General features: G+C 44.9%; 1 protein-coding gene across 5 annotated transcripts in view; it reads right to left on the reverse strand.

Annotated features, from left to right (window-relative positions):
* The window catches only part of SOX5 (SRY-box transcription factor 5), a 195,926-nt gene that overhangs the window by 14,990 nt on the left and 165,198 nt on the right, over positions 1 to 15,738 (reverse strand). For all 5 annotated transcript variants that reach the window (XM_044281304.1, XM_044281306.1, XM_044281305.1 and 2 more), the window contains 2 exons: positions 9,577 to 9,754; positions 2,769 to 2,938 (listed from right to left, as the gene is read on the reverse strand). In XM_044281304.1, coding sequence (XP_044137239.1) covers positions 2,769 to 2,938; positions 9,577 to 9,754 — 348 coding nt within the window. The remainder of the gene's footprint in view (positions 1 to 2,768; positions 2,939 to 9,576; positions 9,755 to 15,738) is intronic.

The raw sequence follows: 15,738 nt of genomic DNA on the forward strand, positions 1-15,738 counted from the left end.
CATCTGGGATCAATAGCTCTATGATATTCATACAGGCTGAGGTATCAGGGCTGTGTGCAGATATGCTGTATCAATATCAGCAGCTACAAAGCTTCACTAAACCAGAAATACAAAGCTCACAAACAAGCAGCTAGAAGAGGCTGCTAGCAGGGAACAACAAACCGAACTCACAAGTCCAACAGTCAGCCTGTCTGCAAAAAAAAAAAAAGAGAAATAGATGGTATTCCCATGTCCTACAGTCATCCTCTCTGTGACTGATAACAGGGAGCATTAGATTGTATTCCCCTGTCTTACAGTCATCCCCTCAGTTACTAATAACAGGGAGCATTAGATTGTATTCCCCTGTCCTACAGTCATCTCCTCAGTGACTAATAACAGGGAGCATTAGATTGTATTCCCCTGTCCTACAGTCATCCTCTCTGTGCCTGATAACAGAGCAATAGATTGTATTCCTCTGTCCTACAGTCATCTCCTCAGTGACTAATAACAGGGAGCATTAGATTGTATTCCCCTGTCCTACAGTCATCCTCTCTGTGACTGATAACAGGGAGCTATAGATTGTATTCCTCTGTCCTACAGTCATCCACTCTGTGACTGATAACAGGGAGCTATAGATTGTATTCCTCTGTCCTACAGTCATCCACTCTGTGACTGATAACAGGGAGCTATAGATTGTATTCCTCTGTCCTACAGTCATCCACTCTGTGACTGATAACAGAGAGCAATAGATTGTATTCCCCTGTCCTACAGTCATCCACTCTGTGACTGATAACAGGGAGCTATAGATTGTATTCCTCTGTCCTACAGTCATCCACTCTGTGACTGATAACAGAGAGCAATAGATTGTATTCCCCTGTCCTACAGTCATCCACTCTGTGACTGATAACAGGGTGCTATAGATTGTATTCCCCTGTCCTACAGTAATCCACTCTGTGCCCGATAACAGAGAGCAATAGATTGTATTCCCCTGTCCTACAGTCATCCTCTCTGTGACTGATAACAGGGAGCAATAGATTGTATTCCCCTGTCCTACAGTAATCCTCTCTGTGACTGATAAAAGGGAGCTATAGATTGTATTCCCCTGTCCTACAGGCATCCACTCTGTGCCTGATAACAGAGCAATAGATTGTATTCCCCTGTCCTACAGTAATCCTCTCTGTGACTGATAACAGGGAGCTATAGATTGTATTCCCTGTCCTACATTTATCCTCTCTGTGACTAATAACAGGGAGCAATAGATTGTATTCCCTTGTCCTACAGTCATCCTCTCTGACTGATAACAGGGAGCAATAGATTGTATTCCCTTGTCCTACATTCATCCTCTCTGTGACTGATAGCAGGGAGCTATAGATTGTATTCCCTTGTCCTACAGTCATCCACTCTGTGACGGATACCAGGGAGCTATAGATTGTATGCCCCTGTCCTACAGTCAGCCTCTCTGACTGATACCAGGGAGCTATAGATTGTATTCCCCTGTCCTACTGTCATCCTCTCTGTGACTGATAACAGAGAGCAATAGATTGTATTCTCCTGTCCTACAGTCAGCCACAATATATTGTATTCCCCTGTCCTACAGTCATCCTCTCTGTGACTGATAGCAGGGAGCTATAGATTGTATTTCCCTGTCCTACTGTCATCCTCTCTGTGACTGATACCAGGGAGCTATGGATTGTATTCCCCTGTCCTACATTCATCCTCTCTTTGACTGATACCAGGGAGCTATAGATTGTATTCCCCTGTCCTACGGTCATCCTCTCTGTGACTGATAACAGAGAGCAATAGATTGCATTCTCCTGTCCTACAGTCAGCCACAATATATTGTATTCCCCTGTCCTACAGTCACCCTCTCTGTGACTGATAGCAGGGAGCTATAGATTGTATTTCCCTGTCCTACTGTCATCCTCTCTGTGACTAATAACAGGGAGCAATAAATTGTATTCCCTTGTCCTACAGTCATCCTCTCTGACTGATAACAGGGAGCAAAAGATTGTATTCCCTTGTCCTACAATCAGTCTCTCTGCGACTGATAACAGGGAGCAATAGATTGTATTCCCTTGTCCTACTATCATCCTCTCTGTGACTGATAACAGGGAGCAATAGTTTGTATTCCCTTGTCCTACAGTCAGTGTCTCTGTTACTAATAACAGGGAGCAATATATGCTATGTATCTGTCCTACAGTCAGACTCTGTGTGACTGAGAACAGAAAATTACTGATAACTGGAGACAATAGCTTGTAGTGACTTATTTCCGCTTGGAGCAGAGGATAAATTGAAGCAATAGATGGAGAGGTGACAATTGCTGTAAACACTCAGACACGGCGCAGGCTTGACAAAAGCCGTCTTTCAGCCTAACTCTATAGATAGATGACTACGACGATCCCTACATCAAAGTGTGTCAGTATAGGTCTGTGGGTAACGTTGTGTGACAAGCGGGTCTCTGTCATTAGCAGCGCGCTCGTCAGCTTGTAATCACTGGGAGCATTTAGCTTGTCAGCCACGCTATAGAGTGGTCACATCGTCCCTCTGACATATGATAACGGCTTACACCCCCCACAGCTCATCTGAGTATCAAGTCAGCGGCTGTTCCTGGAGAGTATTATACCCTGTGATCCCGCTCTGATCTTGCTAACACGCCGGCTTTTCTATAATTTCTCAGTCAACCCAGATATTTCAAAGAATTCACAGCAAAGAGAAAAGCATAATGCGCAATGGCAGCCGGGGAAGAGAAATTAGCGTAGATCTCGGCAGAGGATTCTGCGTGCTCTCACCTTCTCTGTCCGGCAGTTGTTCAGGCCAAGGCTGTTGACAGACACCTTCCCATCCAGGACCTGCTGCTCCCGCCTCAGCTGCTCCTTCATCTGCCGCGCTTCTTGGATTGCCTTGGTCACGGCGTCGTGGTCGTTTAAGTAACCCGTTGATGTGATGGAGGAGAGGATATCTGCAACAAACCTCTTATTATTTCAATGATGATACAATTACAGGTACAGGACAGGTATACACTTGTGTGATCAGCCAGCACATCAAGGTTTAATAACATGTGCCCAATCCCATCATATAATCCTTGTTGCAAAAATAATTTTGTATTTGATATTCTGTATCTTTTTATACTATTAACATTATAGGCAAGCTCCAGTCCCACAGGAGAAATATGTGACTGTCACTCTTAAGCACCCACGGCCCGTCATTTATCAGCCCACTCCTTGCCTGTCACTGGTTTAGCTCAGTTTTATACTTAATTTTCAATATTTATTGGAGGACTTTTCCATATTTGACAATACTCATCCAGTGACTGTATATCAGGAGCTCACCCAACTTTCCTGCTCTCCTAAATGGTATTCCCCCCACCCCACGCTATATTATACCATATTCTGCTTATTGTGAAGCCTTTTTTCCCCTGTTCCCTATAGGGTCAGGTATTAAGTTAAACCCCTCAATATTATCCTGCTGGAGCCGTAATCCTGGCAGACTGAGACTCATAAGACGTTGCTACATTAGTCACAGATTTGGAAAGACATTGACAGTGAGTAAAACTTTCCCTTTCATTTGGCTCTGAATGCCCGCACCATGCTGTCAGCTCCCGGCGGCCCACCCCACGCAGGGCGGCATCATCCTGACACAGATTACCATGTAATGGAGCCCAATGCAATCACAGGATAATAACCTGTAAATCACCCAACTGTTCCATAACAGCGGCCACCGATGACAGGAAGGTTTAAAGAGCCCTGTCCCAAATCAAAAGATCCCCAATAGATGCTTGAATGTCAAAAACTCTACTCGCCCCTTTCTGCTTCCAGGAAAGCTGTGTTAGATAAGTTCACGATGCTCTCAAAGGATTTGTCATGCCACTTTATGAGAGTCCTGAAGGGGGAATCTGTCTAATTTTATATGAAACCAGGAGATGTAATGTAGAACCAGACATTTGTACTCTACAGGTGTCAGGGAAAGCTGGGTGACAACCCCTATGACAGTTGTAAAGATTGTGTCATCCATCTTTCCTATTTCTTTTAATAGCAATTCAATAAAACATTTAGAAGTCGCTGAAAGCTGGGTGAAAACCAATATGGCCACCTTGTTTCCAAACGATCTGTCATTCAGCTTTCTGAGGGTCCTGATAGGCAAACGTGTCTATTTTTATAAAACCATGGGGTATATCACTGTACAACTAAGCAGTGACGTCCGTATTGAAGATGCAGCCATTGTCAACCATCTTTCCAAAGACCCTAAATGTCAATAATAAACCCCTCACTCTCATATTGAAAAGTTTATATCTGGATGTACGGGAAAGCTGGGTAAAAACCAATATGGCTTCTATTACAACCATTGTTTCTTAGTAAGTCAGACTACTCAGTACGTTCCAGGATACACTGTCACCACTTGGATACGAAGATTTACCCACAAGGAGTCTGAGAAAGCTGAGTGACGACCTTTGTGGAAGCTGTAACATGGCCATGTTGGTTACCACTCAGCTTTTCCAGGACCAGATTAAACAACAGAATAAAATATTTAAGAGGGAGATCCTGCACATAAACACCTGGGGGGTTTGGGGTCAGATTGCAGAGTGCTAGAACTGACAGGTGGGGGGGGGGGTGGGGGGGGGGGGTTGCGGGACATTATGCAGCAGCCACTAATCGCACAAGACGACCGGTTTGACTGAACATGTTCTGCAGATTCCGAAAAAAAAAAAAACTTTCAGCCTAATCCAGTTTCAGAACAAAAAACATCTGTCCGGTAAATCCTGTAATCTGCCACAACGCAACGTTAAATCCCGCGATTTGTTGTAAAACACTGAGATTAAAAGAAAGGGAAATGGGAAATTGCTAACTGGGCTGCCGCGCTTTTGTTATTAATATTCGCCGCTTTGTGTCAGTTATGAATGTTGTGTATCTAATCGTAGCGGATTACACGTCCTCGCCGGATTACTGGACTCCTCTATCTGATCCAAAAGCTGCCAGAAAACATTAAAGAACATTGTCTGGATGGGGGAGGGGCTGGTGTCAGATTAGTTCGGCTAAACCTTGCTGCGAGCGCCTTTCTGCCTCCAAGTTTTACGATGTTCGGATAATTTAGAGCAGAAACGAATTAAAGCTTTAAGAAGAGAAATTAATCTCAAAGATTTCGGCAAGTGCAGCAGGCGCACAACTAACGGAACTAGGTCGAGTGGTTTGGGTCTAGAGTCTCAAGATGGGAATAGATTGTGGGTCCTTGGAGGTGTCAGTGGTAGATAATTGCAGTCCTGGGTACTAGTCAAGTTCAGCACCTTGGACAGGGACCCGTTATCAATGCACATTGATAACGGGTCGGGGATTAAATGTGATTTTTGTAATAAAGTATTTAATTAATATAAGCGGTCTGGCATTTCTGTGTAGGTTATGTATTTAGTGATACTGCCATAGGCTTCCATTACTTGAAAGTAATCATCCCTTGGTTGGGGTATTTATCGGATATTATTCTGATCAGTAAATAGACTATGATATAATACAGAAGGGGTGAGGTCCTGATCAGTAAATAGACTATGATATAATACAGAAGGGGTGAGGACTGATCAGTAAATAGACTATGATATAATAAAGAAGGGGTGAGGACTGATCAGTAAATAGACTATAATATAATACAGAAGGGGTGAGAACCTGATCAGTAAATAGACTATGATATAATACAAAAGGGGCGAGGACTGATCAGTAAATAGACTATAATATAATACAGAAGGGGTGAGAACCTGATCAGTAAATAGACTATGATAGAATACAGAAGGGGCGAGGACTGATCAGTAAATAGACTATAATATAATACAGAAGGGGTGAGGACTGAACAGTAAATAGACTATGATATAATACAGAAGGGATGAGGTTCTGATCAAAAAATAGACTATGATATAATACAGAAGGGGTGAGGTCCTGATCAATAAATAGACTATGATATAATACAGAAGGGGTGAGGACTGATCAGTAAATAGACTATGATATAATAAAGAAGGGGTGAGGACTGATCAGTAAATAGACTATAATATAATACAGAAGGGACGAGGACTGATCAGTAAATAGACTAGGATATAATACAGAAGAGGTGAGGTCCTGATAAAAAAATAGACTATGATATAATACAGAAGGGGTGAGGTCCTAATCAATAAATAGGGGCTTTAGTGTATCATTTGTTTGGTCCATATATCTGGGTGACCACAAACATCCATATAACAGGGTGTTTTTTAATAAGTTAGTCCGGTGCGTCGCGTACCTTTTGATGTTTACATATCATTAGGGATGTATACATGGCGCATTAACTCTGTGTTTGTTTTGTCTTGCTGTCCATAGAGGTCCCCCACTGATAGGCTTTTTTCTAACAGCGAGGGCTACATAGGAGCTGTTAGCCTTAGGCTCGAGGACAGGGAGTCCCCACCATCAGGGGCTGTCCCTGGGCAAAGGGTTTAGTATAGGGTCCATAATAGGGACATTGTCCCCGCCCATAACTAAACCTACATAGCCAGATGTGTGGCGGTACCCACTATGGATAATCAGTATGTTTTTTGAGATAATAAATAAAATATTGAAGTAACTGTTATTTAGAAAGGTTAATTCTCTAGCTGGATTTTGTCCTAATCAATAAATAGACTATGATATCATACAGAAGGGGAAATAGACTATAATATAATACAGAAGGGGTGAGACCCTGATCAGTAAATAGACTATGATGCAATATGGTAGGGGCGAGGCCCTGATCAGTAAATAGACTTTACTATAATACAGAAGGGGTGAGGCCGTGATTACTAAATAGACTATAATATACTATAGGAGGGGTGAGGACTGATCAGTAAATAGACTATAATATAATACAGAAGGGGCGAGGTCCTGATCAGTAAATAGACTATAATATAATACAGAAGGGGTGAGGTCCTGATCAGTAAATAGACTATAATATAATACAGAAGGGGCCAGGTCCTGATCAGTAAATAGACTATAATATAATACAGAAGGGGCGAGGTCCTGATCAGTAAATAGACTATAATATAATACAGAAGGGGCGAGGTCCTGATCAGTAAATAGACTATAATATAATACAGAAGGGGCAAGGTCCTGATCAGTAAATAGACTATAATATAATACAGAAGGGGTGAGGTCCTGATCAGTAAATAGACTATAATATAATACAGAAGGGGTGAGGTCCTGATCAGTAAATAGACTATAATATAATACAGAAGGGGCCAGGTCCTGATCAGTAAATAGACTATAATATAATACAGAAGGGGCCAGGTCCTGATCAGTAAATAGACTATAATATAATACAGAAGGGGCGAGGTCCTGATCAGTAAATAGACTATAATATAATACAGAAGGGGCAGGGTCCTGATCAGTAAATAGACTATGACATAAAACATCAGAGGTGGGGCTCTCACCCGTAAATAGATAATGATATAATACATCAGGGGCATAAATAGATTATGATATAATACAGTGAGGGCAGGGCGCTAAGCAGTTAATAGACTATGATATAATACAGCAGGGCCAGGGTGCTGGACAGTTAATAAACTATGATATCATATACAGGCAGGTCTAGGAAGGGTTAACCCCCTGCTGAGGATACAAAATAACACAGGATACATTCCAATTTCTTCAGTTCCAGAAGTGAATGGATTTTCTGCACCCAAAGCGATGTGTTCTGTATAAACAGGAAGCACAGTGTTTACATGGGAAGTAGATGCATATGGTGGAGGCGAGCGCGATGTATGCCGCACATCTTCATGTAGCTACGAGTTTGACAACAGAACCAAACATGTTTAGGCTTTCTTATTGTGTGTTTGCGCATCCGTCGATGTAATCTGTCGCGCAGTCTGCACTGTGATACACGTCTGTAATTACCACCTGCTTGAACTTCCGCTCGTAAACAGCTTAATTGGATACTTTATAAAGTTTTGTCATTTGCATGAAAAATAAATAAAATTACCAAATGATGTTCAACATCTTGTATTTTGACACAGAAAATCTATAAAAAGTGCAAGGAAAGCTGCAAAATCGGAACCATTCTACCGGATACCTGCGATAATGACTGATGTGACTGCACATATGGGAGGGGTGACAACATGGAGTCCATAGCCCACCAGCCGTATACTCCGTGGTGGACTGGGGGACCCCAGTACAGGGGACTGATCAATGAACCTTTAAAGAAGACCCGTCACCTCTCCTGACACGAGTATTGTAGTAAGTACTTACATTCTCTATGTAATAACAATTCTGGAGCATTTATTCTGTATAATGTGCCATTACTTTATTATTCCTGCTAGAAGTTATGAATGAATTACTAGCAGTCTGCAATGAAGGTCCAGATGGATGTTACCAGTTTGGGGTGTCCCTGCACAGTCTGACACTATTCAATCACTGCTTCCAAAGTCATACTGTGTGGGGACACTCCCCGAACTGGTAACACCCATCTCAACCTTCATTGCAGACTGCCTGCAATTCGTTCTTACAGGGGTTATCCCATCTTAGACAATGCGGGCATATTGTTAGGATATTCCCCCATTGTCTGATAGGTGCGGGTTACACCTCTGGGACCCGCACCTACAAGGAGAACGGAGCCGGGGAGAGTTGTGGCTGGAGAACCCAGGGTTTTCCGGGGTCCGTCCACCACCAGGCGCAGCTCCCCGCCTCTCCCACTGAAGTGAATGGGGGCGCACTGCGCATGCGCAGCCACCGCTCCCATTAATTTCTATGGTGCCGACGGAAATAGCCGAGCCAGCACTCAGCTATTTTCGGCAGCTCCATAGAAATGAATAGAGGGCGGCTGCGCATGCGCAGTGCGCCCTCCTCAACTTTCTCATTGTAGGTGCAGGTCTCAGAGGTGGGACCCGCACCTATCAGACAATGGGGGGATATCCTAGAGATATGCCCTCAATGTCTAAGATGGGATAACCCCTTTAACTTCTAGAAGGAATAGCAAAGGAATGGCATATCACGGGCACATAAGAATAGATGCTCCAGAATTGTTAGTACAAGACGAATGCAAGTACTTACTACATTGGACATGTCAGGAGATGTTACAGGTCATCTCTAAGAGCAGAGCTGCCAATGTACACTTCCCACCGACCTCACTTTTTCTGAACTAGGTCTAGACTGACCCAGACTTAAAGGGGACGTCTTCATTGGACCTAAAGGGTAGATTGTCATTACATTTGAAGGGGATGTTTCTGGAATCTATTAGCCAGACCAGTTACAATGTTGACAGATACTGCAGATTATGCTCTTCCCTACAACGTGGATCACTATTTGATGACTGGTGCATCTAAGTACTACTGTAGTAAAAATCATAGCAGTCGGATTTAGGTCACATAAATTCGATCCAACGGAGCTGACCAATGTGGCAAAAAACGAAACAAATCAATGGCTCATCACCATATGGAAGCCATTACCAGAGCGGTGGGGCTGAAGTGTGAAAGGAATGAAAGAGAAGCAGAAGACGCAGTAAGAGACGTAGCACAACGTTACACTCCAGTCATCACAGGACAGTAGGAGCTCTGCTGCGCCCTTCAGCTCAGTGTCAGTAGGTGCACAATACAGCTCTAGGCATTAATGCTGTCACACAACTTACCTATAGAATTAACTCTGACGGGCGGGCTGGCGAGCGTGTAGGAGACGGACGGTTTGTGTGAACTAATCCCGCTGCTTATCCTCGACGTTGGGATGTGCGGTGAGGCGGGTGATGCGGGTGATTTTCTGTCTGATGTCTTGGGCCTGGCAGAAAGGTTCAGCGGCTGTGCAACATCATCCTGTGAAAGACACAATCAAGAACTCATGATTAATAATGGGGGCCAAGTGTATTACATTGTTCTACCCAACCCAAAATCAGACACCTCACCAGAGCACCCATTTATTCAGATAATGTGACGTCATTTTACCCCCAGCCATAACATGGGTAGTGATGATAATCACAGATTATTATGTATCAGATGCATCTCAGCATCTCTAGTTCCACAATAGCATTGAACCAACTGGGAGAGACCTCTGTTCATCCTGTGCTTCCTGATTTATGAGTAAAATTGCAGGACTGCAGTGAAGACTGACACACAGACAAAGCAGTAGCAGAGAGTGGGCATGTTTTGTGTGAATGGAGAGTATAATGTATACGGTATATTGCCCCCCATGAGCAGTGCCCACTGTGGCATAAATCCCTATACATAAAGAAGGTGCCACTCTGTCCCTGTATACAATGGACCAGCCTTTGTGCTTTGCACGGTATTGTGGTCATCTGTCTGGGCACTACAGAGGGATGGCCACCTCGCCCAAGCAGGGTTTAACCTTGTATCAGGCCCCCCCAAGGGGACGTGGATCTAATGTAAATACAAAGTGATATGCAGTCACAAAGACTAAGAGTAAGAGAGCGGCGGTGGTGTGAGGAGCGATCCTTCTCTGCGCACTCGCCCCCCATCACTTGAAGGACGCAAGGACTGAATTTCTATTAAGATTAAATACAATGTCAGATGTCAGCGCGTCTCCTCTGATAACCACAGCGCTCAGTGGGATCAGCACGGGGGTCACCCTAAATTATTTTAAATTGTAGTCTCCCTTTACACAGAGGGCAAAGACGAACTGCAGCCTGGAGAGACAGGGGCAGGATCCATAACTGGAGAGGGCATACTCTGCACTCCGTGTACAGCCGGCCACCAGCAGAATCAGACTGTAAGCTCTTGTGTCGCTGTCTTCATGGACAAGGCTGCTATAACATTCCTGGTCCACAGACAGAGGGTGAATACGGTCAACCAGTATTCTATGGACCCAGAATCATATGGATATGGATCTACATTGTGATACAGAATTACACCCACCCCAGCTGGTGTGTCAGTCAACTGTAGTTCTAACATTCTCTTCGTAAACAGAACTCGGGATGAACAAAGTTAAAGATAACTACACGCTGCGCGTGGAATTGTGAGGGACTGAGTGACTGTAGATGGTGAGATAGCACTGCAGTTGAGATCTATAGGGTTGCCCAGAGAAGGGATCTTTGTGGGTGCAGGAATATCTGCTGGCGATCACGGGTTCCGGCTTGCTCGGTTCAACGGCTTCTTAAGGTTGTTATTTTGCCTACCACATTGAGCCTGTTACCCTGTCCATCAGACTCCACTGTACCCAGAACGTGCGTCTCCTGCCTGTCAGCGGTTTCAAGCCATGTGACACGAGGTCCCTGCGGACCCTGACAAGGTGTCCTATGAGTCCCTCATCCTCAGCACTGGCATTCTACAGTGTTCACTTTGTACAATAAGACCAGATTTAAAGAGAGAGTACAGCTGACCCCCAAGACTGATTTCTAGTGAGGGGCAGTTATGACAGTCAGACTTTCCATGGATACAAGTGGAGATACCTTAGTGGCAGCCTGTGTTCCATGTAATCCGCTAGGTATATACTAATGCAACAAAACTACTCCACCGAGACCACAGTCTGTGAAAAAACAAAGCCGCCACGATGAAGACCCCTCTTGTAATATGTCATTATGGGGGGAGGGGTGCTTCTAGGCCAGAGACCCCAAAACCTGATGCACTTCACTAATTTAGTAAACATGAAGTGAGAGGGAAACTTAATTATGGCCACAGCTTAAGGTCTACCATGAAGTATCGACTGTAGATCCATGAAACCCGCCCGACCATATCCCAAGAATGTTAGATCATCTGCAGCCTTCGCTCAGTGTAAGTGATGCCCGTCTGATGTTCCCTGTTATCAGCCATTCCAGGCCAGGGAGAGACTGACCTCAGGACAGGTAAGTGTAGTCTAGTGCTCCCTGTAATCAGCCATTTCAGGTCGGTAAGGCCTGTATTACACCAACAGATTATCTGACAGATTTTTATGACTAATCATTGGTCAGATGGCCAATTACATGCACAGATCGTTTGTTATACACATCAACTATTGGTCTGATTGGAGAGATATTGGTCAGATAATCTGTTGGTGTAATACAGGCCTAAGTCATTTTAGGCTAGTTTCACACTAGCAGTAAAGAACTCCAGCAGGCTGTTCCAGCAGGTGAACAGATCCGTGCTGCCGCTAGTGCACGCGTGCCCCCGGACTACTGCTCCAGTCCCATCGACTATAATGGGGGCAGGGCGGAGTTCCGGCGGCAGCACGGCAGCGCATGCCGAGAGGCGGCCGGAATAAAAGTACTACATGTAGCACTTTTATTCCGGCCACCTCTCGGCACGTGCTGCCACCGGAACTCCGCCCCGCCCCCATTATAGTCAATGGGGCCGGAGCGGTAGACCAGGGGCACGCGTGCACTAGCAGCAGCACGGATCCGACAGGCTGTTCACCCGCCGGAACAGCTTGCCGGAGTTCCTTGCCGCTAGTGTGAAACTAGCCTTAGGGCTTGGGTGAGACTGACTGCAAAGCTAGCCAAACACATTAGATGTGTGCTGGCCAAACCCACTGAGCCAAGCATCTGAAGTGTATGGTGACCTCCCAGATAATCCTCTGATGACTCGAGGGACATGAGGGTCGGGTATGTTGCATTTCAACTGCCTGATCCTTTTGTTCTCAGGAGATAAGCCGCTGACGGGGGTGTCTGGCAGTAGTTGAGCCAAGCATGCGTATATGGGAGGATCGGGCGGAATAGCTGTCAGACAATCCATCATTTGGCCTACAAGTATCTTGTGTTTGGCCAGCTTTACACAGGGAAGAACAATGTATTGGTCCCTGTTATCAGTTACTTCAGGTTGGAGAGAGGCTGGCTGTAGACAGATGAATACAATCTACTTTCTTCTGTTATCACCCATACCAAACTGGGGTGACATGAAGTGTGGAAACTTCTCAGCCCCATAATCAGCACTTCATGTCACCCATCTCCAGTGCTGAAAACCGGCTCCAGCACCACCATAAGCACCAGAGTATAGGGTTACCAGCCCTTTAAGGTTCAAGAGAAGATGATTTTTGGTACTTGTAAATTTATCACAGACCGATATATATATATTGGGGAAGATTTATCAAAACTGGTGTAAAGTAGAACTGGCTTAGTTGCCCATAGCAACCAATCAGATTCTACCTTTCATTTTCCAAAAGGAGCTCTGAAAAATGAAAGGTGGGATCTGATTGGTTGCTATGGGCCACAATGTATATGTGAGCAGAGGAGTGTGTATATAGTCTGGACTCTAGTCTCAGTACTGATGCATCTTTCTCTGCTCCTCCCCATAGACCCCTCACTATAAGATTCACATCTTAAAGGAGTCCCTGGGAACAGATAAGCTGTTTCTCAGTGACGATGACGCTAATTGGAGGCGTCTTGCTTTATGATCCCAGGTAACAGTCAGTGCAATAATCTGCAGCCACAGGTGACAGCTGGCCTACATAGTGCAGCCTCCATGACAATATGCCTGGATACATCGCTCGTGATGGAGCGCAGCACTCTGCGGCATAAAACAGACGGATAAATTAAATGTAGCTCAGCACGTGTCCATCAGTGCTGGAAAACCACACGAGCTGCCAGCCGTCAGGGCTCTGGAAATGAAATGTTGGGGGAGGTGTTGTGTCCGAAAGCTGGCCTGACTGAAGGCGATGAATATGGTGCTGCGTCCACGGTGACCCACGGCCTAATCCATCACAACGTTTGCCCCGTGTCAAGATGCTTTCTTCAGCAAGATCCTTGATGAAGAGGTTGAGACAGTTGACGTCTGTAGGGACATGTCCGGTGGGGACAGTGTATTTGTCAAATGTCATTTACAGGAGATGGACGAAGATGCTAATTGCCGGACTCAAACGTTTCTAGGGTCACAGCCATAAGAAGATACAGTGGGACCGTAACATCGGCTGCTCGATCCAAACTGCTCATTGGGGGTCATTTACGAACAGTTTTAAGTCTCTTTTTGGCATTAAATTGTCGTATGACCCTTTTTTTGTGAATTTTTAAGCGCCCGTCTGGCCCCGTCAAATTTACTAATTTTACGCCAGGAAAAAAGGTATAAAAATAGTGTAGATTTTTGGACTACCAAAGATGTGCAGAATTTTTGACAAGGCGCACGCCCTGCCATAAATTAGGCACATTTTCCTCTTCCGGCAGCAACACTGGCATAAAAAGGTACAAACAAGGCCGTCAAAAAATGATCACAGATGCAGTGCCTATAGCTCTGCTCATCCTGTGTTTCCTGATTCATGAACAGAATGCCATAACTACAGTGGAGACTCACACAAAGGCAGAGCAGTACAAGAGAAATGATATTCTATGTAACAAGCTAGGTCTTTAAGGGACTGTTAAAAACTGGGTGTCAAGATCTATAGTGGAAAGCTGGGGTGCCAAAACCTCCAGGGTCTGTGGAAAGCTGGGTGAATGTCGTGGCTGTTATTTGGGATTGTCACCAGATGTCTCCAGGTTGTATTGTAGGTTTAGGGTGGAGGTCTGTGTGGTTCCACTATTTATATATTTCACACATGTAAAATAGGACATGGGATGTGGATTAGGTTCTCGGGATGTTAATCGTTATCGCAGGTGGAGTAGAACGGGGTGCAGCAGGTGGATAATGAGCCGCGCAGCCCTGACCTGCAGCCTATTTATTCAGATGGTGCGCGTTAACGGGAGGGAACAAGTCTTCACAGGTTGGTTGTGCGACTTGTCTCTGGGACGGAGAGCATGCAGAGCGCCATGTCTGTCAGCTGCCGTCGCCATTAGGACACAATCTTCTTCTTTTATTACAAGTGAACTCTGCCGGATCGCGCAGCAGGGAAGCCGAGAGAAATCAATGTGTAGGATTTCCAGGCTGAGCCCCGGGGTCAGCGCTCGTCTATCATTTCCAGGTATTATCTTTGCCTTCTCTTTCATGCACTCCGAGTCTCCTACTGGCACACAGCAGATTGAAAACAGCAGGGCTCACTCCGTGCACTCAGCTATTTCGCAGCCATTTTCAGAGGTTTTTCCCCTTTTTTTCTGCCCCATTTCTATTCCATTTTTATTTTCTGAAATTTGCAAATGTGGCTGATGCACTGAGCTCTAGCGCACCACTGAAAACACAGTGGGGGTCATTTACAACGACTGGCTTTTTACGCTGTTTCTTGTTTCCCCTCTTCGCTGTTGGGAGATGTGCCTAATGACAAGGCGTGTATTTTTTGATGACCGCTATTCACTGGCTGTTAAAAAATGGCCATGTGAATGGCCACATAGACGTTAATTGGCTCTGAAAACGACCGTGTGACAGCAGGTTTTCACTGTAATGTGAATGAGCCCTAAGTATTTAAAGGAGTTGTCCGGATTCAGAGCTGAACCCGGACACATCCCCATCTTCACCCATTGAATGCTCCGATGCTTTCCTTTGCCCTGCACTGAATTGTGCAGGGCAAAGGCATTTTTAGGAGATCCGGTGACATACTAGGCAGAGACTTCCAACCAGCAGTGAGCCCGGTGACATCACCGGGAACACTGCTGGGCGGAAGCCCCCGCCCTTGCTTTGAAATGCTCATATCAGGGGGGCCAGAGGGGTCAAGATAGGGATATGTTCGGGTTCCTCCAGCCCCCCTGATATGAGCAAACCCCTTTAAGTCAGTGTACACTTTCTGGACGCAAATACTCAGACTCAGTATTTTTCTCTGGGGCTGATCCAAATTTTTTATCAATTTTGTATGCAATCAAATAAACATCAGATCGCATATATGGCATCTGTCTGCTTTCCGTTTTCCCAATGAATAGAAAGGATATATTCTGTCCGCAGACATCTGAATACAGAATTGAATGGATACATGTGTTGTCCATAGAGAACAGGGACGTGAATCTCTGATGTCAAATAAG

Source organism: Bufo gargarizans, chromosome 2, assembly GCF_014858855.1.
Source record: "Bufo gargarizans isolate SCDJY-AF-19 chromosome 2, ASM1485885v1, whole genome shotgun sequence".
Classification (NCBI taxonomy): domain Eukaryota; kingdom Metazoa; phylum Chordata; class Amphibia; order Anura; family Bufonidae; genus Bufo; species Bufo gargarizans.